General features: G+C 38.0%; 1 protein-coding gene across 2 annotated transcripts in view; it reads right to left on the reverse strand.

The window, feature by feature from the left end:
* The window catches only part of LOC149424812 (uncharacterized), a 129,948-nt gene that overhangs the window by 3,459 nt on the left and 99,740 nt on the right, over positions 1-26,749 (reverse strand). Inside the window, exons 1-4 of one of the 2 annotated variants that reach the window (XM_089647154.1) lie at positions 8,775-8,834; positions 5,932-6,214; positions 773-3,850; positions 554-668 (exon numbers count right to left, since the gene is read on the reverse strand). In XM_089647154.1, coding sequence (XP_089503280.1) covers positions 554-668; positions 773-3,850; positions 5,932-6,151 — 3,413 coding nt within the window. In that variant the 5' untranslated portion in view covers positions 6,152-6,214; positions 8,775-8,834. Of the gene's footprint in view, positions 1-553; positions 669-772; positions 3,851-5,931; positions 6,215-8,774; positions 8,835-26,749 lie in introns of those variants that run through there. The other variant, XM_089647144.1, reaches the window with a different exon arrangement.

Here is a 26,749-nt window from a genome sequence, read left to right on the forward strand (position 1 = left end):
TGTACGAAACCTGGGTGGGACCCAAACGCGATGCCAAATCAACCACTGACCGGTAATATAAACTCTATATGATAACGACAAGTATTAAAATGTATTGTTCAGTAAGCAGTGTACATTAAGCATTATCTCGTAAATTATATCAAATCTTTTTACTTTAACGTGACACACACGCTATTATTTCCCTACGTTCATTTTGCTTACGTACATTTGAGAGTTATGACCATTTTATTATGATCATTTTGTACACAAGCATTTTGTATACAATCATTTTTTTATGATCATTTTACCTATAACCATATCAATCTAGGGGTACTCAATCTTCAATTGAAATATCTTGTGTTAGCCCACTCATTATTAGATCTGAGTTTTCAGATTCTGGCTTAGAACAGTTGTTTTACAGAATTTGAACAATTCATCAAATTTCAACGTTAAGTGAATGTCCTATTTAAATTCAGTTATTATATCATTATGGGCCAGTGGCTAAATAGAACTTGAAAATTAAATTTGAATATTGAGTTGTGCAAATGAATATGATTTAGAAATAGAAACTGACCTCCTTGAAACCTGCAACTCTATTTGTCCTTCCTTGACTTGTTTGAACAGACCGATGGCTCCGGAGTGGCTAAGGCCTTGCATCGAAATACCGTTTACAGATATGATTTCGTCACCTGTAAACGAAGTACATAAGTGCTCAAAATGAATGCTGGGTAGAAAACAAAACTAAAAGTAGAACTAGTGTAAATTTGAAATGAGAAAAATGAAGAATAGGTACCTTCAAAGACTGTGCCTTGATCAGCCGCCTGTCCAGTGGGAAAAACAGTTTTGACAAATATACCCATTTGTCCTTTAGGAGAGTCTGTTCCTCCAACTATACTAAATCCCAGACTCTTTTTCCCACTTCCTTTCCAAAAGATAACACTGTGAACGGAAGTTGGATTTGATGTGGGCCTTGGGTTTTCATTCCGTCTTGAACTAACGGAGCCATTTAGCCCCGCGAATACATTGACTGTTTCAGATATTGGATTTCTGTTCCGAGAACCGACTGAAACTCTTTGAGATCCGTAACGAGATAAACGGTAATCATTCTCATTGCACTGGGACATGTTTTCAATGGAGCGTATTTTGGGAATTGTCAATCTCGGAGGAATTGCAGGGGCCGCTTTCACAGTCTCCTCTTCATCTGACAATCTGGCTGATATTTGATCCACAGTTCTTACCAAATTAGGACTTTGTGCGGTAATTCTAATAGGACGATAAGATGATCTTTCAAAATGATTCATTCTAGTAAAAGCATCTTGATCTTCATCTGTTACACTTTCGTGGCCCTGGTAGTTCTGGGAAGAGATTGATCTTCTTAGACTATTTTTCTCAAGAAGTTTTTCATCGTCACTTTTATGATTGGAGGAGGCGTGAAGTATCTTTGGCCTCCTTGGGACATTATGGTCACCCTGAAAAGGCATATCTCTGTCATGTATGGTGATTTTTGACGAGTGTGGTTTGGTTGGACCTGGCATATGAAATGCTTGGTTTCTCGTTTGAATATTATGTTCAGGGGGCGACATCTGTGCCCCGGCATTTCCAGTCAATCCCAGCATTTTAATGTAGGAAGTGTTTTGCAGTTTCATTGGAGGAATAGGAATATGTTGGACTACAGATGTAGTTATCATTCTGCTGACGGTGTGAGTTACCGGGGCAAACTCATCGTGGGCCATTATTAGATCTACAAAATACTTGTGTGGACTGGATTCCAATTGATTGTTTGTTTGCGTCGAGCAACTGTTGACAATATGCTGAACTTCCCTCAAGCTGGACAAGCCCCGTAAAACTTTTCCGTTTACGTTAACTATTTCATCTCCAACTCGAAGACGACCATCGCGATGTGCAATTCCATCGATATCCAATTTAACAATAATGTATCTAATTTCATAATCATTAGATCCTTCAACTACAGGAGTCTTGTGCTGTGCCAGATATACACCCAAACTCTCTTCAACGCAGGATTTTACCAGTCTGATTCTTCTAAACCTTTTTGTACACGGAGATCCCGGATTTAAAATATCCATATCATTTAGAGGAGTAACTGTCACCTGCCTTTCTAATGATTTTAATTTATAATCAGTAGTGCATCCATTCATCGAGGGTTTATGTTCAACTCCGATAAGTTGGGATTGTAGAAACTGGAATTTTCTTGTTTGTACTCGTTCGTCTAAGGTTATAGTTTTCAAGCCGTAAGGTAAGTTGATCGGTCTCGGATGAACATGACTGCTACTGGCGCTTTGATTAGTCCCGGATATGAGATCTTTGTAAGAATTGGAGTTGGTGCTGTAAGTATTTGAATGCGATTGTCTTCTCATTCCCTGAGAATGGAGTTGTAGGTCATTTTCATTTCTGACTCTAATTTGACTTTTCACTTGAGATTCCAAATCATCTAACCGTAATGCACAAGGCGTGGGACTTCTGATCATATGGTTGGGTGTCTCGGGTTGTGTATCTGTAATTCCATTTCTTGTTTTACTGAAAGCCCCCGAACTGTTGAGTGGTGACAGTCGCTCGTTAGTCAGATGGGTCAAATAACCCAAGTCATTGTTTAACTCTTCTGTTTCCTGCTCCAGTATGGAAATGTCGTCCGGAGGAGAGTGGTTGCTGTGGTCGTCGTTGGGGCGTCCGTCGCTATCGTAGCCTGATTCGTTGGAGCTGATGTAATTACTTAACCTGTGGAAATTAGCCTGAGGATCACCTTCGGAGAAATTGTAGATACTACAGTTAGATGAGGAGCAATCCATTGGATTTTGCTGTTTAATGTTGAACTTTGTGAGGCGATCGGACAGCGGGGCGCTGTTCCTGTTGCCAGCCACCAACATGACATTTGGAATGTTGGACGGGTGGCCATTGTAGGAAGCGCGATGTTCCCAATTGTTGTGTGTATTCTCAGCTTTAGCTCTATACGCTCCGGCGGTGCATCTCATGGAATTTCTAATTTCAGAATTATCTTTCTTGACTCGTCCGAGTGTGCTGCACATCATTTCTTCAAAGACGGACGTACTGTCAGTCAAATTAAAATGCTCCTCAGAGTTGGCTCGCAGTTTATAAGCCCTCTCCGAGTGGGTGCTCATGACAGACTCACGGCCAGTGCTTTTCTCTGAAAGGCTCTGTCGGTATTGCGGTTTACGCTGATTGATCACACTCCCACCGTTTTCTTCCGGAAGAACAGAAAGTTTGGATCTTAAAAATGCATAGGGAAAATTGCATTTTTTACTGTTACTTTGAGAATTGGAGGTATCTAAGTTAGATATATTATCACAACTGACTGCTTTTGCTGGAACGGCGACGTAATTATCATTAGTTGGGAAGTTATTCGGAGTTGTCGTTATATCTCGATTTGAATTAGCGCTATCTTGAAGATTCAATCCTTCAGTAGGATCATCAGCCTTGATGTAAGTTGATATATGAGAAGTGGAGCAACTCCTGAACAAAGTTTGGCCAGAACTCTTCTCACTGACGCCATTGTAGGACCTGCGATGTTTGTCTGGTGTCGAATTTTTTGAGGAGTTTAACATCCCTGTGGATCCCATCCTATAGAATAGATTCTTGAAAGGACTCGGCGAGCGGTCCCGCAGGGTAACTTTGGCCGAGCTCAGGGACTCCGTGTCGGAATCTTTTTTCTGTGAATTGGAATCTGAAAGGCTTCTTCCCATTTTCCAGGAATGTTTCTTTCTGTAAGTCCCTATGTTATTTAATGTGGGTGGAACTGTTTCCTTGGCTTCATTGGTTTCCACTGCGAGTGCTTTAGGATCGTGGCGCTTGAGCAGGTCCAGCTTCCTTCCCATCCGCCTTCCCCAAGTGGCAATCACTGAAATGTAAAAGTTTTTGGGTAAATCCTTATTATCAAATAAACTATAATGCGAAACAATTATTTTCACAACATTTCTGCAATTTTATTATAAATTTATTCTTATTCCCTTTTAAAATTAGTTTTGTTATTTTACTGTAACAACTTTGGCTTTACGTAGCATTAGCCGTTGCTTGAAATAGTTTTTTGATTATATTACAGTTGAAACACTTCGTTAATTCACTGTTTATGCATACATATTTTTTCTTCATATGAAGCGGTTACTTTGTGATGTGACATTATAATTTAAAATTAAACAATAACTTTGTAAACATCACTTATATGGTAAATACTTAATGCCGACCGGGTTTCGCTACAACCGTAGCTTCATCAGGGCAGTATAATACTAAACATCTAAAATATAAATTAACATGTGTTGATATCATCAGCACTCGCCTCTCAATCTCCCACCGTATATCACGGTGAGTGGACAGTCTGAGCTACAGTGGAAGAGGTAGGGATAGGTGGGAGATTGAGAGGCGAGTGCTGATGATATCAACACATGTTAATTTATATTTTAGATTTTTAGTATTATACTGCCCTGATGAAGCTACGATTGTAGCGAAACCCGGTCGGCATTAAGTATTTACCTATAAGTGATGTTTACAATGTTATTGTTTAATTTTAAAAAACATACATATTTTTTTATTTATATTTTCAAGTGTATGATGTTCATATTATATAACAAACAAAAAAATCCCTGAAGATGTTACAGTAACAACCAGGAGCAGTTCTTCCCTTAGGTCAATTGTTTTTGTTTTTTGACCCCTCAAAATTATAAGACAACAATAATAATAAATTATGTGCATCAAAATAACTGGTCTTATTCTTAATTTATTCGAGTGACGCGCAGTGACATCTATTGTCTCTAATAAAAGCTTTCATTCACAAGTTCATACAATTCGCTGAGTCAATTTAAAGAATGTCCACGGTTCTGCCATCTTCTGTCCTACGGGCGCGCCATATAATAAACGAAATGGCACTATGTCTTTCGTCTAAGTAAAAATTAGTTACCGAAGAAAGCTTAGGGAGACAGCACGATGAATATCAAATGTTTTACTTTTCGTTTGACAATCCCCAAAGGATACACAAACTCCAACAGCTTGGAGGGCTTTGAAGCAGATAATGGATGGCCACCTCGAGAGGGTTTCCTCTTGGGGTAAGAATAACCTAGTCCAATTTAATGTTTCAAATACCCAATCATGTCTCATTACGTCTAAAAAGGATCCAAATGACATTCTAGTCTCCTTCAGCGAAAGCAATCTTCCCAACAAGCCTTCCATTGATATGCTTGGTGTGGCTTTAAGTGACCAGCTCAGGCAAGGAGGCTTCATTGAAGTCAGAGTACTACCTTTGGCTACCATAATACGGGCATGTGCCTAGTATGGTGGCTGTAGAAAACAAAAAACTGTAATCATTTAAATTTTTATGAATAAAGAAAAAAAAAAGACTCACAGAAGCTGGATGAACTGTACAGGGCCTGCAGATACTTTAATAGTACACAACTGCTGATCCTGTATAAATCGCAACTGCACCCCACTGTTGAATTTGGCAGCCACCTCTGGTCCGGAGCTCCAAAATAACTGAAAAAAGCCCTCGACTCTGTGCAGAAACGGGCGGTCCGTTTGATAGATTCCCCTGTCTTAACAGGTGGATTGCAATCTTTAGACCCCAGGTATGCTATCTTTGTTCTACCGGTATTACAATGGAAGATGCTCCGAGGAACTAGCGTCGTAGATCTCATCGGCACCGGTGCATAATCGGGAAACACGCTAAACGCGCTCCCAACATTTGTACACAGTTAGCATTTGCCACACGAGAACGGGTCGCATCTACGGCTCGTTCTTGAGTTCAACAGCTCGGCTGTGGAATGTTTGGCCGGCCTGTGTGTTTCCTCCCTCCTACTACTTCACTCCTTCCTCTCCTCAAAAATACCCTCAACACAGCAACCCCAGAAATGATAAAGGCCCTAAGGGAAATATTTTTCCTCAGGGCCTCCAGTGTGGAATTAATGTAACACAAAAATATATGTATTTATTAACCTTTTTTCATTTCCTTTTCTCTAGCGATGTCATCCTCGAGAATCATGGCCGGCATGGCGGTGACCACGCGGTACTCTTCCTGGGGGCTGTGAGGGGGTGCTGCGGAGCCGGGGGACGCCGCCGGGCCGGGGGGGGCGCCGGGCTTCCCGGGGGCGTCTCCGTGAGACGGGGCGGGAGCCAGGCCCTGGTCGCTGTGCCTCCTGCCTCGGAACAGACGCATCCTGGCTTCTGGGTTCGCTCTCTTTCTTTTCTAAATCAGGGCTGCCATCTCCGCAAGATGCGACTGAAAATAACAAACAAAATTTTTGTGAGCTACCGTAAATTTTGATAAAGATAAATATGATGAAAATAAATTTCTTAATGATGATAATAATTATAATGTGTTCACCCTTCACCCAACATGCAAACCTGAAGATATATGAATCTTTTTTTTATAAAAACACAAGTTTTCGCACACAGGCGGGGGCACCTGTACGGTTGTAAGTAGGGTTGCCAGATGTCCTTTATTTTAAAGGACGTCCTCTATTTCAGACCCAAAAATTGATCTTGTCCTCTAATTTAAAATCTTCAATAGAGGACAATACTTTGTCATCGTGGTATCAAAACTACAGATACCTAATATTAACCTTGATGCATTGTATGAAGAGTTCTGTATATTAAAGCCTCTCCTGACGAAAATTATAGACGATAAGAAGTGTGAAAATGTTCTTGAAATTTGGATTCAGATTCTCAAATCTACGGATGAAAACAAGAATCTGCTAAAAATAATACAATACGTATTTTCCATCCCCGTTTCTAATGCCCAAGCCGAAAGGATTTTTTCCTTGTGTACGATACGTGGACCAAAAACCGAAATAAGATAAATATTGATACTGTAAAAGCAGAACTACAAATAAAGTCGAATTTCAACATGAAATGCAAACAATTTCATTATAGAAAACGAAGAAGCTTTTAGAGCAGCCAAAAGTAATACCAAGTTTTAACTTTATTTATTACTTTAAATGCAAAATGACTAATTAAGGTCGCACTACTTACTTGGCTTCGATTAACATTGTGCATATTGTTTTTTATTAATAAATGTAACTACTGTACCATAACAGCATTTTATTAAAAAAAAATTGATGTCCTTTATTTTCATCATATGTCCTTTATTTAATCGTATCAAATCCTCTAATTCATAAAACGGGAGCTGGCAACCCTAGTTGTAAGGCTGGTTGGGATGACAGGCAGTATTCAGAACCTTCCCCGCGGCCGGGAGATCATACGAATCTTCGTCTCCTCATATGATGCATTTTCTTAGCTCGTAGGTATTTTATTAAAAACTGCTGACTTGGAAATAAATCACAAATTCGCGGTCATCGGTCCGAAATATAATTATTAAATAAACTTACTTATTTAAAATGTATTAATTAAATTGATACATTTGCTTCAAATTAGGCCTTAACTGACGAACATCTAGATTGCTAACTTTAAAATGGAGTGATCCACAATCAATACAAATGAATGCGAAAAGGTAGGGTTTTAATTCGTCCGGAAACATGATTTATTTCGAGGCTATAAAACGTAATTACACAAATTATAATATCGCCTTAGAAATGTGTAGAGCCCGAGTAGAGAATACCAACTAGGCCTCAGTTCATTGAATAATTCCTCCGTATTATGACACTTATCGAGATAAGAGTGTATTCCTGTTACGGAAACGAGTATTTCTTGTCGCGCAGTGCGAGACTCTCCGCGGTAAAAAATAATAAGTTGACCATCGCGGATCGCGGTGCTGTTGGCTGGTGTGGTGGTATACTGGTATGGCGATACGAATAGATCCCAGTTATAAATGACTATAAACATGTCCGTGTCATGTTGCTGCTAATAACTAGGTATCGGAATTTAATGACACACGAACATCCATTTCCCGAGAATTCCACATACCCTGCAGATGATTTATTACTGTTCATTGAAGACGCCACTGTATTTGAAAGATTGCATCCTTGCGATCAGCGTTATGAAAACTATTGGAAAAATCTCACTTCAATTACCATATTAGATTGGTTGAAAATGTATGAAGTTATTTCAATCAAGAGTGTGGTAAAATTGCAACTGTAACCTAAGAGAAAATTAGTCCAAAAACCAGACGATTTGACAACATTTATGCACGTTTTTATTGTATCAAATGATCTCATAATTATACGTTTCCTTGAACCTTAAACCTAGATAATTTAGGGCAGAAATATCTCTTCCCATCTCTAATCTCACTTTCCTGTAGGGCTATTGTATTTTTGATTCCCAGGCTTTGTTTTTGTTCTCTCCCAAAAAAGATAAACGGATCTGTTTCCCGTAATTGTCTTTACGGATAATGGAGTAGTTAATTCCCTCCGATAGTACCTATTGTAATAACGTTGGAAATAATCGCAGTGCGTGCCGTCCTACTGGCAGTGCTTGGTGCAACGGGTACATAGACACTGTACTCTGTACTACACCAGTGTACCACTGTCACTGTCCACTGTACTAAGGCGCACGCACTGGCCAAGAGCGGGCGGATGTTTTGACCGGTAAATACCATCTCGAAGGAAGCTCGCGACGGACCGTGTGAATTGGAAATTAGTTGGACATGGGACTCGGGTCGAATCTAACCGAGAATCTATGCGACAATCAAATCCAAGAATTTCACACATAGTACATACTTATATCTCATAGGCCCGGTATATCTGTTGATTTAAAGCTCGGCTTGGTTGGAATGTGGAGCTTAGCGCGGCTTGGAACATAATCCGTACATAGCCTAGATATCAGCAATATTACATATTGTCTATGATTTTATTAGTCCATACTGATAAAATTATGCAATTTACATATATTTCGGTGAGATTGGAGTACGTAATTACTTGCGTAAACATCATATTTGACATTTGTTACTGCTAGCGCCTCGGTGTCTAAAGAGGGAACTAATCTAATTTGCGCAAGGAATGTCGCACATAGCGAGGATACGGACTGACGGATATACAGTGGCCGACTATATTCCACGAAAATACATTTACAGCTCTGCGTCGGTTTCGCTCTACTGTAATTCCCAACTTAGTGTATAAATATGGAATACAATAATATGTGGATGATGCATTAACACCCGAACTTATGACTTATTATCGATAAGCAATGGGCGTAGTTTTGCAGTAAATCACAGCCCACTCCCCCGAGGCCTGAGGTATAAAGGTATAGGTGCTCAGTGCTCAGGACTCAGTACTCGAACTCGTGAATAATATAGTCGTACCTACTCGTGCAGCGCCTCGCAGCTCGCAAGGTTCTGTAAATACTCGTACGTCATTTGTCATATCGTTCCTACATGGGCGGGAGGTGTCTGCTTGTTGCCAAATCGGGAAGGATCGCCAATCTCGAGGTATTCTGGTACGGCACTTAATAAAGCTGCATTGGAAATGATTGCAAACGCAACTATTACCCAGAAACAAATACTGTTAGACTGGCATTACGAGCAATACAAAGAATATGAAAGGACTGGAACATTGAACGTTGATTCGATAAAGTATCGCTATCGTTGCTCGGGGCTTACTTAACGTATCATTTCCAGGCGAGTGCAAGTAAAAAGGTTGCAATTATTATTGTTTCGACCTTTTGCACAAATCTCGAGAACAGAATATGCCCAGGAAGACGCACCTGGAAAATTCCCGAACATCAACAAACTGTTCATTGTTCTGAATGGTCCGGGCTACAGCCTGCAGATTGCCTTGAGAATAACCAATCTCCTCTCCTAAGAGGATAGCAGAAGAATGATTTGTATTGTTCTGAATGGTCCGGGCTACAGCCTGCAGATTGCCTTGAGAATAACCAATCTCCTCTCCTAAGAGGATAGCAGAAGAATGATTTGTATTGTTCTGAATGGTCCGGGCTACAGCCTGCAGATTGCCTTGAGAATAACCAATCTCCTCTCCTAAGAGGATAGCAGAAGAATGATTTGTATTGTTCTGAATGGTCCGGGCTACAGCCTGCAGATTGCCTTGAGAATAACCAATCTCCTCTCCTAAGAGGATAGCAGAAGAATGATTTGTATTGTTCTGAATGGTCCGGGCTACAGCCTGCAGATTGCCTTGAGAATAACCAATCTCCTCTCCTAAGAGGATAGCAGAAGAATGATTTGTATTGTTCTGAATGGTCCGGGCTACAGCCTGCAGATTGCCTTGAGAATAACCAATCTCCTCTCCTAAGAGGATACCAGAAGAATGATTTGTATTGTTCTGAATGGTCCGGGCTACAGCCTGCAGATTGCCTTGAGAATAACCAATCTCCTCTCCTAAGAGGATAGCAGAAGAATGATTTGTATTGTTCTGAATGGTCCGGGCTACAGCCTGCAGATTGCCTTGAGAATAACCAATCTCCTCTCCTAAGAGGATAGCAGAAGAATGATTTGTATTGTTCTGAATGGTCCGGGCTACAGCCTGCAGATTGCCTTGAGAATAACCAATCTCCTCTCCTAAGAGGATAGCAGAAGAATGATTTGTATTGTTCTGAATGGTCCGGGCTACAGCCTGCAGATTGCCCTGAGAATAACCAATGAAAACCAAGAGGATACCAAAAGAATTATTTTTTTTTTTTTTTAATACATGCTCTCCATAAAACGATTACGCATCAATATATTACGGTGAGTTACAAATAAGTATTAAAGGTCATGGAGGCAGTTTTACTATTTTTGTACGTCCAAAATAGTTGCTAAACTGTCTGAAAGTGACGTTAAACATGTCGATGGTCTTCGAAGAAGTTCTCGCTTTCGGATTATAAAAAAATACATGGGATCTTCCAGATCGGCACGTATAAGTTTATCTTTTTCAATATAAATGGATTAGTTCCGGATATTAGTTGAAAAAAAATTACCTAAAAATATTTTTCGGCGTGCTGCTAAGGTGTTGAAATTGAGCATTTCCGTTAAGGACAAGGATGGATAGTATAGGTATTCTCTCAATATAGGTAACACATACCTCTAGTACCTTTTCTATTTCTAGGATATGGTTTTGTACAAAAAGGGCCCAAATAATGGAGCTATATTGCAAAACGAAATTTACAAGTTAAAAGAATGTTCCTTTTTCTACGACAGACATTTTTCACAAGAAACGCTGCTATACTGACTATAAATATTATACATATATTTTGGAAAGCCAATAAAATACATTTTTCGATAAATAGCAGACGTCCTCTTCTAACCTCGATACAGGCTTAGACCTAGTGAGGTTGATAAATAGCAGACGTCCTCTTCTAACCTCGATACAGGCTTAGACCTAGTGAGGTTGATAAATAGCAGACGTCCTCTTCTAACCTCGATACAGGCTTAGACCTAGTGAGGTTGATAAATAGCAGACGTCCTCTTCTAACCTCGATACAGGCTTAGACCTAGTGAGGTTGATAAATAGCAGACGTCCTCTTCTAACCTCGATACAGGCTTAGACCTAGTGAGGTTGATAAATAGCAGACGTCCTCTTCTAACCTCGATACAGGCTTAGACCTAGTGAGGTTGATAAATAGCAGACGTCCTCTTCTAACCTCGATACAGGCTTAGACCTAGTGAGGTTGATAAATAGCAGACGTCCTCTTCTAACCTCGATACAGGCTTAGACCTAGTGAGGTTGATAAATAGCAGACGTCCTCTTCTAACCTCGATACAGGCTTAGACCTAGTGAGGTTGATAAATAGCAGACGTCCTCTTCTAACCTCGATACAGGCTTAGACCTAGTGAGGTTGATAAATAGCAGACGTCCTCTTCTAACCTCGATACAGGCTTAGACCTAGTGAGGTTGATAAATAGCAGACGTCCTCTTCTAACCTCGATACAGGCTTAGACCTAGTGAGGTTGATAAATAGCAGACGTCCTCTTCTAACCTCGATACAGGCTTAGACCTAGTGAGGTTGATAAATAGCAGACGTCCTCTTCTAACCTCGATACAGGCTTAGACCTAGTGAGGTTGATAAATAGCAGACGTCCTCTTCTAACCTCGATACAGGCTTAGACCTAGTGAGGTTGATTTTTATGAGAAGAAAACGTGATTTATGTATGTTTTAGTGAGATGCAATAATTAAATAAAATGAATTAGCAAAATTAACTAATTTTTATTTAGCAATTCTTATTATCAGTGTTTGAAGTATTATAATGAATAATATGCAAGTTCCGCGCCATCTGGTAGGCGCTGCTTCTCAACTAGTTCACTAGTTCACTCCAAAGTCCCTGGGCACTGAGCGCAGTGAGCAGTGAGCAGCGAGCTCACTGAAGGTAGGACCTGTACCCTGTACCGACAGACCGCCGCGGCCGGAGGGGCGGGTCAGCCATCAGTCAGCATATTCATATTCTTCTGTTATTCTGCCTCTTGACATGGCCCGACGAAGTGACTATGTCTTCCTCGGGCGCCCCCACTTCTTCTACCATTCACATTCGCGTAGGAGGATATGTATTCTCCATATAATATTAATATAATATATTATTTACGGCACGTTCCAGAGTGGTAATACTCTCAGAGTCACCCTGGTGAAAGACGGGCATTCATAAACTTAACGCTGCTTGTAATGGCTTTAGCCGTGTTAATGACCAGATCTGACTTTATGGACAGATACATGGGCCGACATGCCCCAATTCTGCCCTCATACCTTTATTCCATCGGAGAACTTCCTCTTATTAATTATTTTCCTCGGATCCTCCTGTTTGGAGATAATGTAAAAAAACGTTAATTGCTGTACGATTGTACCTATATACGGGTAATTGTATACCTAACTAACTGAGAAAGCACCTTATTAAGCAACTGGCGACTTTATATTTGCACTACGCTGCATTTGGAAGTTGATCACGAGAATATAATGAATTTTAGCTCTGCCTAAGAGGTCGTCAAAATATGAGAAAACTTGGGGTTAAGTAGGTACTCCATAACAACACGGCCCATCAATGTGAGTGGGTTATTTATGCCATCAATGCAACACTGTATGCTGTGATTAATGCTTTATTAATTAGGCAGATGATATGGTTCTTCTAGCACCGTCACCGTCATTGTATATAATACGTCCAAATCAATCCTTATGGTTTTCAAATGTAAAAACGAAAACATGCTAACACCTTCAGTATGGCTAGACGGAAGGAAAGTAGATGTTAGTCGTAGCGTCAAATACCTGGGACATATTATCACAGACGACCTGAAAGCCATCGAGGATATGGAAAGGCAAAGAAGAGCGATATCCATTATAGCGGGTATGCTGTCAAGGCGTTTTCACTTTTGCAGTATAAATGTGAAAAAGATACTATTCAACGCACTCTGCACTTCGCTGTACATGTCAGAACTGTGGGTGGATTACACTGCATCCCAATGGCGTAAGCTAAAAGTCGCTTCCAATAATGTTTGTCGCCAACTATTCCGCCTACCGAGATACTGCAGCGCTACGGAAATGGAGGGACGGGTGCACTCTTTCAGAGCGCTTCTCCGCCACCACATTTATTTATTTATATATAATTTGTACATTTATTTATAACAATTACAGGTAATATAGCCTAAGACGTTATAATTGTACCATTTATGCAGTGTATATGCAATGCCAAAAATCTCGCAAATGCGCTATAAGACACAAAAAATAAATCTATTTTTTTATCTACCGCATTCAAAAAGCACGTAGCTCTCCCCACAGGTGAGTTCATAAATAAATTAGTGCGGCTTGCTCTACTATATAGAAGATTGTGATGACGTCCTCGAGAGTGAGACTCTGGTACAAAAAAATTTAATTGGGCCAGTATCTCATTATTAGATAAGTGACCGTTTACTAGCTGAAAAAAATATTTAAGCAAAGCAATACCTCTACGTGTCTCTAGGGAGTGGTAATTGGAAGCTTATGGCGCAGACTACGCCAACTAAATAACATAATCATCACTGCCATGGTTGCCTGGATGGAATCCCCTCTGATGGAGATGGGAGATGTCCAAATATCCTCTATAAAAGGCTGCTTACACACATTTTTGTGTTTATCTTTTTTCACTTAAATTACGCATTTTTGTGCCTATCTATGTATTATTATTTTTCTTATTCTAATTATTTTATACATTATTTCAAAATATGGAATGTATTGCATTGCACTATCCCTGCATACATTCTGGAATAAATTCTTCTTATTATTATTATTATTTATACTCTTTATGTTTCAATTTGATTTGATTAACGATTCGATTAAGACCTATTGAGGCTTTTTACGATGTATACATCTCAACTATTAAAATTCCGAGGATTAATTAAGTATCGTGAGGAATGGAAAGGGAAATCCCCTCTGGGGAACATATCTCAAGGATATACAAATGTTTGTTGCCCTAGATCTATATACAGTCCTGAAAACATTATCACAGCGCGAGGAATGGAAAGGGGAATACCCTCTGGGGAACACATCTCAAGGATATACAGGCGTAAGTAAGGACGCGTGTGGATATCCGGGGGGGTGCCAACTAACTTTTCTTTTGAAAGATTCTCCTTGAAAATCTAATAATATGACTAATCGTTACATGCCTACAGCGTTGCCTACACGAACATACAGATCCGTAGAGTATTCTAACTTGAGAGTTAAAGATTGTTAGAGAGTTGAAATCAAATACACATCTCTATGTAATGTTACCTACGACCTGGTGTAGATACATTGGTAAATAGGTGTAGGTTATGTATAGCTTGTATCCGTCACGAGAAATGTTATGTACGTATGCTGATGAGATTAAACGTTCGTTTAGCTGCATGTTGTGTGTTGTGTTGTGCTTATTGTTTAATGGCTGTTACAAGCAGTCGTGACTTCCCTCCTCCGTGAGGCCTGTGGGAGCTCTCCCACATCCACATGATCGTTGTGCAAGATTGTCAGATAAAATAAGAAGATGAGTAATCAACGAGCTTCACGGGAGAGAATCTGGCGAGGCGTTGAGTTTGGAAGCCTTCGGATAAAGCGATTAGTCGCAAAGTACCAGTCGAGGTGGTATTCAAATCTGCCATGTTTAGAAGTGAATAATAAGAAGGCAAATCTTTACTTTATTATGGTCGGGTATGTCAGTCATTTTAAGAAATTGTATCACTCTGCTTATTTTGTCAGGGTTTCTGGCATAGAGCAACTTAAAGGACGTAAATATCTCTCTTAGCGAACAAAAAAATCAACTGAATTATGACGTAACCTCGATTTATTTTTAAATTTCGTTTTTATTATAGTGAACTTTACTATTACAAAAAATCTCTTACATGAATGTATTTTACCTACGTGATTTTTTTTCATTCCTGACCTTTTTAATGGGTCTAACATTACATCTAACCGACCTAAACATATTGCATTTTCCAATCCCAGAACTGTAAAAATTGACTCCCATAATCTCGGGAATTCCCTAATTGTCATCTGTCATCTGCACGACGCCCTCTCCAAGACGGAGCTTGATACGACATAACGTTTGAGTATACGGTAATTCATCTTAAATAATCGGAATAAGATCATATTTAGAATATGTATATAGATATAAAATGTAACATTTTATAGTATTTTATAATAACGTGCTCCACGGAGATAATGTTAATATTTTCATGTGTAAAATAACTTAGTAAATCATACGTTAGCTATCTTAGTTTAAATGTTTAATAGAATAATAACAATAAACTCATCGTACCGATGTTCAAGGTATTTCAAAACAATTATAAAATTGATACATCGCGATCGCTGCAAACACTTGCATAACTCCTTTAATGTTTAGATTAAAACAAATATTAAAATGATACATTGCGATACATTGCTACAAACACTTGCATAAATCCTTTAATGTTTATATTAAAACTAATATAAATTTGATACATCGCGATCGCTACAAACACTTGCATAACTCCTTTAGTATTTAGATTAAAACAAATATTCAAAATAAAAAAAATAGGGTCGCCAAAAACTCAACAATATTTTGTAGCAAAGTGGATCAAAAAGAATAAGTGACAGAATGCTGCCGGCTCATTAAATAATAATAACATTTCATCAATGTCGGAATAGAACTATAGATTTTATTGCTTAGCAATATAACATATACAAGAGCTCATGGTGTGTTCAGAATAATAATAATATGTTTTGACCTTCAATATAATAACGTAACTTTCATAAAAAATGATAAATCTGTAAAACGATCTTGATCTTTGAAATCAATAAATACTTTCTTCATGGCAATGATCGAATCTGACACATTGTGAAAATCCATGTAAATTGTAATATACAATGATATAAAGTAGGTTTTAGTTTGGAGTAAGATATAATAAAAAAAAGCCCTGGCAGCGACGTAATTTATCGACAAATAATAAAACGGCCAGTCGTATACCAGATGAAAGAACCTCTCTAGCAGAGGTGAAATAGTTCATAATTATCTGAAGTAATGTTAGGGGTTAAGAGGTCAATAGACTGACGAAGTATTCAATCAATTGAAAGATAATAAATCATATGCGTAGTCGCAGATTGCAGATGATTTGCATAAATTTAATAAAACGTGGGTCACGATGGCTTTAAATAATGCTTTTCTAGGTAGTTAATAAAATGTTACAAATGAAGTGAAAATTGCGGTGTTATGGTGATGATGAGCTGCTTTCAGTGGCGGCCGCTGTCCTGGTGGTGGTTCACTAACAATCCAAAATAAAAACAATATGACAAAAAGATTATGGGTACAAATAATTATTCCACCTACCCTATTTGTAGATAAGGTCTATTCTACGTTGTTTGTGAAGAGCAAAAACTTTGATCACTTTTGAAGTTAAATTTGGGATTGTTGAGTGTGAAAAAGCTTCTAAATTGTTTAGTCTTAAACCTATTCCATTTTTAAGTAGGACTTTAAATCCTGTGTCACGGTTCAAAGCATAGTCTTTATTAATTAAATATTCCGTGAACTCTGAAAAACCTGAACTAGTTAAGCATCTTAAGTGTTATTTTGTTCTAGTTTCTACATTACGCGATGTTTTTCCAATATAGAAGGCTGGACAACAGCAACTAATGGTGCTGCCACACGCAAAGCTCACATCAACAGATAATATAAAGCACAATAGCGCTCGCCATACAATCCCATACAGACCCGACACACGTAAAAAGATAACGCGCTATAAGTGTGGTTCTGAACTTCGCTAACCGAATTTATTTTACGTAACCGCTCCCGACGCGATATTTGAAAAGTTATGCGTCCCCCTCTCCGCCGTAAAAAGGAGAGGGGGTCATTTTAATTGCGGAGCTACCGACTAAGTTCCGTGTTCCCTTTGACAGCCATGACATAAGCAGCCTAATAATGCATTTCTTATTTATTATGTTAGCTCATATCGTCATGTGTGCTAGTAAATTTAGAAACATAAAAAAAACTTTATTTGGCAAACATACTTAACATATATTTAAAATATAAATATAATCAATATTTGAATTTGAAGTAAACAAATTTTCGCCCTTTGACTTTGACTTGAGCTTATTTTACAATAATTTATTATATGTCGCTTTCGTCGATCGGCGTGCGAACTGCGAATTTCCTGATTCGACGGAGAGGTTATGTGAAAATGCGCTTAAAATCTAAAAAGTTTATAAATAGCATTTATAATTATATAGTTGGCGGCATCATCATCTGAGGATGAGCTGTCCAACAGATCCAGCAATAGGCGACAAGTATCATCCATTTCGAAAACGTGCTCAAGCTGTCAGTAAGTAAAGTTGTCACTTTGACAGATGAAATTATGTTCCTCGGCCGCTCTCGAATTCAACTGACCCCCTCTCCTACCATAGGAAGAAATATTTGATAGCGTCGTGTGTCGGTAGAAAAGATGATGCGCTGTACATTAACTTTTGATGTGAGCTTTGCGTCTGGCAGCACCTTAATTTTATAAATGTCCGAGTGGCTTAAAATATCCTCTTTGTTTTTAGCGTTTGTTATTTTTTTCCTAAGTTGTTATTGGTATAAAAGGCTGGTTTAAGTATATATTTAATCAATTTCATTTTGTGCTAAACTGGGATGGTGTGCTTTCGGACTTCGGACCTTTAAACACGATCTTCAAAAGAATTTAAAAAAAAATTGGTTGAGGGTAAAAACTGGAAGCCATTATTCATAAATTCTTCCACATCATGTATTAATATTATGCGAACTATAAAACGCGTAACACAACATAAGAGGTCTAAAACCAAATGTCACTACGCGTGATGGTAACATGCCAAGCATATAGGTACTCAATGCTTCCACATCATGTATTAACATTATGCTAACTATAAAACGCGTAACACAACACAAGAGGTTCAAAACCGAATGTCACTACGTGGGATGGTAAGATGCCAAGCAGATAGGTACTCAAATACGACAAAGCAAAAGTAAAAAGCAAAAAAGCAGCAGACGAGATATATTAATTGGAGGATTAAAATCTGATGGGGAAAAAATCATCGTTCAGTGGTGCCCAGAAGGCAAGAAGTCCCACAAGCCGCCGAATTGACGAGCCTACTTACAACTTACAATGTACTTCAAATGGCTACTGGGTTACAAAGGTTTGATCGATGTTGCAGAGCAAAAGCTTTCAACACTGGGTGAAAGACAAACCATCCTGTTTGTACCTACAACATGCCAAAGCATAGCAAAGTATGTACGTTTGCTCTACGTGATATAATGCACGAGCTTGGAGTAGATTGGTCATCGCCAATTCCATCTAGCAATGTTCTTATCCGAACATAGATTATGTATAGAATTGTTTCCTTTTTCGGGGCTGGGGCTAATGATGTAATGATGTTCCTACAGAGAACAACAGTACCTATAATGTTTGTGTATTTAAGATCCTTTGGAAAGGTCCCACATCTTAGGTTTTAAGCATAGACTACATCAATGGTTTTAAGATATTGTTTACCCCCTATCGCCGCCGCATACGGCAAAAACAGTTCAAAAGTTAACATAATTTGGTATGCGGACACCATTTGTGACATTGCCATGTTTTGTTTGTTTTTTATTTCCTCAATGTATTTAAGATCCGCGGAACAAGGATGTGTATACTAATTATTTATTACGAGCTGATGGCGTTTATAGAAATCGAAAACTGGGCCAAAACCCACAGCACGACTCCGGAATCTCACTCGACCGGTTTCTTCGCCGCTACAGACCCATCTCTTTATGTTCATGCATATCGGCGTGCAATTTGCTGGGAACAAATGCACTGTCTGCCGTCATAACCACCTAATAACAAATAACCTTTATAGGCACAACCACGCTTCGTTCGGATCTCCATGAACTCTTCCTGCATTATTATTATATACGTCAATATCATCGGAATGTCGAACATACAACGGTGGCAAGTGCCAACCCTATTAGATAATGAACCTGTCATGAATCCAACCTGAAGTTGACGTGAGGACTCACATTCACGATGCCAGGAAGATAACGCGTCGGTTGTCGGTAGCAAATAATTATTATAAAGGTACAAGGGGCGTATCGATTACCTTCCGGCCCAGGGGGCGAGTTCGTTATCCCGGCCTATGGTAAAGAAAGTTAATAGAAACTTATCAATTATCGAAACAATTTAAGATTTAATTGCGACAAGAATTTGAACACGGAATTTGTGAACGTCTTTACAACTTGACCGTCGAACAATTTTTGAAAACATTATTATTTCTTCATTAAAATGAAAAATATAATTTTTGTTTACAATAAAATAATGAGAGAAAAAAGACTAGATTTTATAGTCCCTGTCTTGATTTGACATTATTTCTATTGTTTTTGTGCTCTATTTTTGTCAAAGCTGTAATTTTTATAATTATTCGTAATTGTAACATCTCTCCTTGTCGCGCTGCAGCATTAATCGTACCCTAAAGACTGAAAGTCAAATGAATAAACCATTAAGAAACGGTTAAATGCAGAACACCACAAAAGTTTTAATACACGTTACTACATTTTTGATGTCCTGGCTCGAGTCGTTACGCCACTGTTAAGGTGGCAAGTTTACAGGTAAAAACGAAAATCGTTGATAATTTATGTTTAATTTCACAAATTTTAGGAAAAAAATTGGTAGCTCTTACTATCGTTATTATTATTATGTATTTTTTATTTGATACAATAACTTTACATATTTTAAAACATTATTCGACAATTTGAGCCTCACCGGGTGGCTTACTCGTGCTGAGCCCCCCATTTTACAATTTATACAAATTCAGTAAAAAGTTAACATGAAATAATAAATTTAAATAAAATAAAACTGAGATGAAATACAAAATAAAGGCGATCGTAAAAAAATAATAATCGGCAAACATTATGAGGCAAGTTTGTACAATTGTAATGTACTTTGTACTACGTATAATATGTTTTATTACTTAACGTTATAATTTTTTGTAAATTTAGATTCGTTAGATGGATGAATAAACAAAATGCAATATTTTGTTCATTAATCCATCTTTTAATTTTGTGTCTAAAATGTTTTTGGTTTCTCTCATTTTTATGTATCGAGTGAAAGATAGTTAAATGCTTTTATTGTCTGGTATTTTTCCAAAGCTTGTGTTTACGGTCGTAGTTTTTATGTTTTTGTACGATTGTCTAACTGGTCTATTCATGATAGTTTGCCTTTGTCGAAATTTGTTTATTTGGTCAAAAATGTAGTTAAGTGTTCTTTTTATGTATAGTTGGCGTATATCCAGTATGTCAAACATACTCTATTATTCTAACTGGCAGAGGAAGGATAAAGTAGACTGAATGCTGTAGAAATGAAGTGAATAATAATAAGTGTCTTATTATCCTTTTTTGTAACTAATAGAGATAATAATATCCTCACTGGGATCTCCCGTGCTGAGGATTTCATTTACATATTTTTAAAATTTAGTAGTATGGATAATACGAATAATTATAAATATATTAAGTAGGGTTTTTTTCTGAAATAATGCTTTTACTAATCTACAGAATTTGGCTGAATTTAAACGGGCTTTAATTTTTTTTTTAAATCTTACCATTTATAAATCTTAACTTCGATATTTTATAATATTATAAGCCATATTCTAAAACTGATAAAATATTCATAATCATATTCTAAAAATGATCACTAATACTAAATTACCGTTTTTAATGTTAAGCGCACTTGAAGTTAAATGTCACTAAACTGCGCAATATAAATGCAATGTTATTATTATTATTAAATATATTACATTATTCTATTATGGCAATCCATGATATATGGTTTTCTTTTGTTTTCGTTTATACAATATTTTCCTTATGTTTAGGAAAATGTGTATTGTTTTAAGGAGTTTATTTGTGATTTGTTTGATATGATGTGTCCATCTGAGGTAATGGTCAATTATGATTCCTAGATATTTTATTTTATTTGGTCTGTTTTTTCTAGAGTAGAGCAATCGCAGATGTTGGTGTTTGTACATTCGTGCATTCGTTTGTACATTTTATATGGTGTTTGTGTTGTTTTTTGTTTTCGATATGTTTAGTATGAGTAAGTTAGTGACTCACTTTGTGGGGCTATGGCATCCCAAATTGGGATATGTTATAGAAGACGGGGGAGAGGAAGACGGAAGATCTGGTCACCGAAGACGGCAAATACCCTTTTTAACACAATTTAGTTTCCGATTATTGGTCTTTCACCACTGAGATTATCTACCAATTTTGGTGCATTTACCATCACTATGCCTGGAGCGTTTGAAGAACTTGGTGCTGAAGAAATACATCTATTAGCGTTGGTAGTAAAGTTGTAAGGTGTACAATTCCATTTGTTGGTAATGCAAACGATAACTGCGCAACGAACACAATGCAAAGGCAATACTTGTTTGATTCTCCATGGACTATCGCAATTAGACAAGCACCCACACCTTATCACCGATTATTGCATATTGAAAGATAAATAATGTTTGCTGAATTCCTACGAAACAATTATACTTTACTGGGGAAGTGAGAAGCTACTCCTAGTATGGAGAGGCAGCAACCGGCAGCTCTAATCTAATACAAAGCGATGCAACGTGTTTCATGTTCCTCTATGCATATACATATTTAAATTTCATGAGGTTATTTAGAGCAAGGCGCGCCTTCCAAGCTGTCTACTTTAGAAATTAATAAATAAATGTAAATAAAGAGAGCGAATCGTTAACGAATGGCAACTCCGCATTGTTATATCGGATATCATATCTCTAATTTTGTTTTTGATTTGTTTAGAAGTTTGAGATTATATCAGCCTTTAATTCGGCTTAGCTCAGCGATGCGCGATGGCTCTATCCAGTGAAGCCGAGCCTCATAGCTCCATACAGGCAAATAGCTGAATAATTCCAATTTTTATTATAAATAATTATTAAATAATAATAACAGCAGATCTGCCCTGATGATGGACACTGTCACGCTGTCCGAAACCTTTGCTAAAGAAGGAGGAAGCGCACGGCTCAATAATCCAAAAATTAATCACGGTAATAGAAACTTTTGTTCGCGAATAACTCAAATCGTATCCAATATTAATAATCTTCTTATTCAGAAATGTGGGGTGGGGGGCTTAGGGCAATCCCTCACCCCCACAACAATCCAAAAAGTACGTAATGCAAAGAATATACAAAATAGACGAATAAATACCAAGGACAGAAACAAGATAGATAAAATAAAATAACATAAAGGGATACAAGCAAGTGGAAGAAAATACAAGAACATAGCAGAATAGAATACAAGCGAGGACAAGAGAATACAAATATACCAGACAAGAATATAAGCAAGTAGAAGATAAAACAAAGAAAATAGCAGAAGAGAATACAAAAATGGCATAAAAGGATATGAGCAAGTAAAAGAGAATAGCAGAAGAGAAGGCAAGCAAATACAAGAGAATACAAGAACATGGCATAAGAGAATTCAAGCAAGTAGAAGATAATACAAGAACATGGCAAAATGAATACAGGCAAGTAGAAGAGAATACGAGCGAATAATAGAGTAGAATACTAGAACATAGCAGAAAAGAATGCAAGAATTTGCTATTGCATTTCTATTTAGAAGAGAATAAAAGCAAACATAAAGATATTTAAAAATATCTAAAATACGAAACAAAATTAGCTCTTATTGTTATTGTTTTATACATATGGTTTTTAAATGGATTTATCGATGAGCAAAACATAATTATTGTTGTGGAAATGGTCGTTAATCTGCATACAATAAGTGTAAGTAATTGCAATTATTTTTTAATGAAGAATAATATGCGTGATTGAAATAATTGGTACAAATTTCTAATGGTTCGTATTGAAATGGCGTCCTTGTGCCATTTGCTTATCGTCGATAAGTTCCGCTTGGTCTAATATCACGCATCTCTCTTCCCATTTTAAACCATCGCATTACCTAAAAGCAAATATCCGATATAAACAATCAACAACGATGTCCATTGTAAATGTAAAAACCCCAGTGGCAGACGAAATTCAATTAAAATGCTCAGTCGTGCAACTATGTGTGGTCAAAATAATTGGCGCATTCACAAGTCGGAAGAAAACCATCGGCCGGACTGCTCGACTTATTATTTCTTCGTGAAATTGCGGTCAGAAACGTGGCTTATTTTAGGCAGAATTATCAACTACATTGAACTCACAAGGTTGGCCATCGCGGAACTAAACATGACCACGATATTTGCGAAGACGAGTCCAAAGTAGACTTTTTCAATAATGCTATTTTTGGTGAAAATGACTTGTTAAAATAAAAGAGCTAGAACAACTTAATAATCTAATATTAACGTACCGCTGATAGCTCCATCATATAACCCGTCACTCTTTCTCATAAACAACGAGAAATAGCTAACAATCAGCGGCAAAACCACAGTTCAGCGCACTGACGGTTGTGGACAAACCTCCAAGGAGCAAACGAAGAAAGAAATTAGTGTTCACCGGGGCTTCTCTAGTTATGTCACGGTGCATTCAGTACGAATGCTCGGGTCATGCAAATTGCGGCTTACTTACAAGTATGGGAGACTGGTATGTGCGAGTGAGAACAATCATATTTTAATCTGGCGGCGGCCCCAGTAAATTGGACCGGAATATTGGTACTTTCGATTCACTCTCGATTATTCAGACAACCGGTTCGCGAATCACCCACTCTCTCCGCTGAGATACATCATTATGCCCAAACCGCCATCTTACCGCTCCCAGTATCAAACCAAGTGGGTACTACTAAACTTGTAGAAGCCAGCGGACCCGCCTCACTGCCTGCCACGGTGTGGTGTCTACAGTCTAGTCTAGTCTAGATTCTACATGATCGGCGAGAAACTACCATATCGAGTGACAGATGTATTATTTAGACCGATGACTTCTTTATGCAGCGTGATTTCTTATCGTAATTCAGGTCAATTATTGATGAAGTAGGCCAGTAGGAAAGTGAAATCATTCTAACAAACTGGAGACACTTTTATTGAATCAATTGACTTCTGCTATTAAAATAACAATAAATCTATCAACCTTTACCTTCATTTCATGCTTTCCGCCCTTTCAACATTGAAACTGTCACCATATTCGATTAGAAATACTTCAAAGTCAAATTCTTCTTCTCCACACTTCGAATGGTTGGCCAAGAATACCCTTGTAGGGTGAAAGCCAAATACAAGATTATTATGTTATGTCAAAAGAAATGAAGTAATCTGTTATGTATAGTGTTTACGATGCGTTTAAAAACTCACGCTATCACATATTGACCATATTACGCCATCACAGATTAATCTCTTGCCATGTTTGTTCCCAGCGTGGCAGATAGTATGGCTCATAGCTTGAGAGTATGCTGCTTCCGGCGAGGAAGTGGACTCCGCGGCGGTAGTGGGCGAAAGCTCCATACCTTACCGTACCGCAGCAGACGCCGGGTGAATCTTGAAATAGTGTATGCCTGCCTCCTGACACATAACACCTGCACCAGCAGCCAATATCCCCAACGACCGGCACTGTCTTCAATTGGCGAGGAATGAGTCACGTCACACTGCTGCTCGCTCATCACTACCTGACAGACGCCAGACCGCTCAGTGCTCCTTCTGTAGAAGGTACATGTATGTAGTTCCGTCGTTCACGCTTTTAGCGCGATCAAAGGCGTATTATGCGCATTGACTAACACCAAATTGGCGAGTTTGAATTAACTATGTTACATGGAAGATAGGCCAAGTCATTAGCTTAATAATATTGTATTTGCACATGTGTATACGGGCTGGTGTCTCCGCGTGACATAAATGAAATTGGAGCATTCGGAATAGCAATTTCTTGAGGCGTTTATAAATATTGAAATTTAAAAACGCAACCTTCCGTAAACCACTAAGCTACGAAAGTTACATCACCATTTTAAAAGCAGGATTTTTACACATCTTTTAAGCTTATTTCGGAAAAGTCGGAATAAATTCACGGCCCACCACTGATAGCTTACTATACAACACACCGGAAAGGTAAAGCATTTTTGACGGAGAATTTTTTCGTATCGATCTGGAGCGCTGAATTTTACCTTTATCGCCCCATTAAAACTCCAACGTCACCTCCGGACAATCGTCCCGTGCGCCATTCTCGGATTTAATATTTTTATCGCTGATTCAATCAGTCACATGGCACGCAAATGAATATCGCATAAAGAGCAGAGATGTGCCGTCAAAAGCAATGAGCCCGCATTCTCCGACTTTGAAATTGAAGCCATCGAGTCCTCGTAAGGAATTCCTCCGGCAGTCGGCAGCCTTCACCCTCCAGCATCCTCGTCCCTCCCTGCTGTATGCCGATTACTGTATTGACAAAGCGAAGGCTCTTTTGAATCGCTGAAGGATAATAAAGGCCTCGAAGGGGGGTAAAGAATATTATGGTAATAGAGATATATTGAGGGATTTACAACATGGATTAAATAGAACCACGTACGGTTAGGGGAGGATCATTCCAACGAATTTGGCCTACTTTTATTTAGGGTGCTTATCATAGCATAAATAATCAACATCGGCTCCTTATGATAAAATTACTAATTACGAACTAGAAAGCTGAATTATGGAATATGCGAAACGGTTATACAAATGTGCTCAGTGCTAGCGAATAGAATCCTCAGTTCCGGGAATATCCTTGGAATAAGGATGAAACTGAATACAATAGTTTAACAAGATTCATATTGTCAATAATTCATGTTGAAAATAATTTCTTTTGAACTATTAATATTTATTTGTCTCTATCAATTTCTTCGAAAATCTTAATCACTATAAGTCTGAAGCACAAATTTATATACATAAACATAAACTACAAAATATCCTCTTTGGACGTGGATATGGTCATACAACGTTAGACAACTACTCGCAAAACCCGCCAGGTCCGCCTAAAATAAGATTTTTTAAATGATAATAGTTTAGTCGAAGAGCAGCAAGGATTGGAATAACGAAAAAAAACTAATTTGGACAATCAAAATATTTAGAACAGAAGTATAAGTAATTAAATATTAATATTGAGCCCGGCGATTGAATAGATTTCACAACCCACGGAGATTTTTCAACCATGTACTAAAATTTCATTCGATTTAAAAAAATCTAAAGGAGATAAAACAATAGCTAAATACGAGAAAGCTATTAATCTAAAATAGGGAAGACTACGTAGCTAACTACATAACCTTTATCATAAGTTTAAGTTCAAATCCCCCAACCAAAATCCGTTAAAGAATTACACATTGGATTCAAATAGGCCTTAAATAACCTTATTTAAAAAATAATTACGTGGTGTAAAAATTCGTTAAATGCAAGCCATTCATAAAGACGGACAAGCTGTGTTCTGGCACCGAAGGATTCATTTGAAGAATATGAATTAGCATTGAATATGCAGACAGCATGACGGTGACGCTTCGGAGTATCAGCGTTACTCGTCTTCAATACAACTACACAAAGATGAA

The sequence above is a fragment of the Hesperophylax consimilis genome, chromosome 3, assembly GCF_061612785.1.
Source record: "Hesperophylax consimilis isolate HC1 chromosome 3, BYU_Hcon_1.0, whole genome shotgun sequence".
Classification (NCBI taxonomy): domain Eukaryota; kingdom Metazoa; phylum Arthropoda; class Insecta; order Trichoptera; family Limnephilidae; genus Hesperophylax; species Hesperophylax consimilis.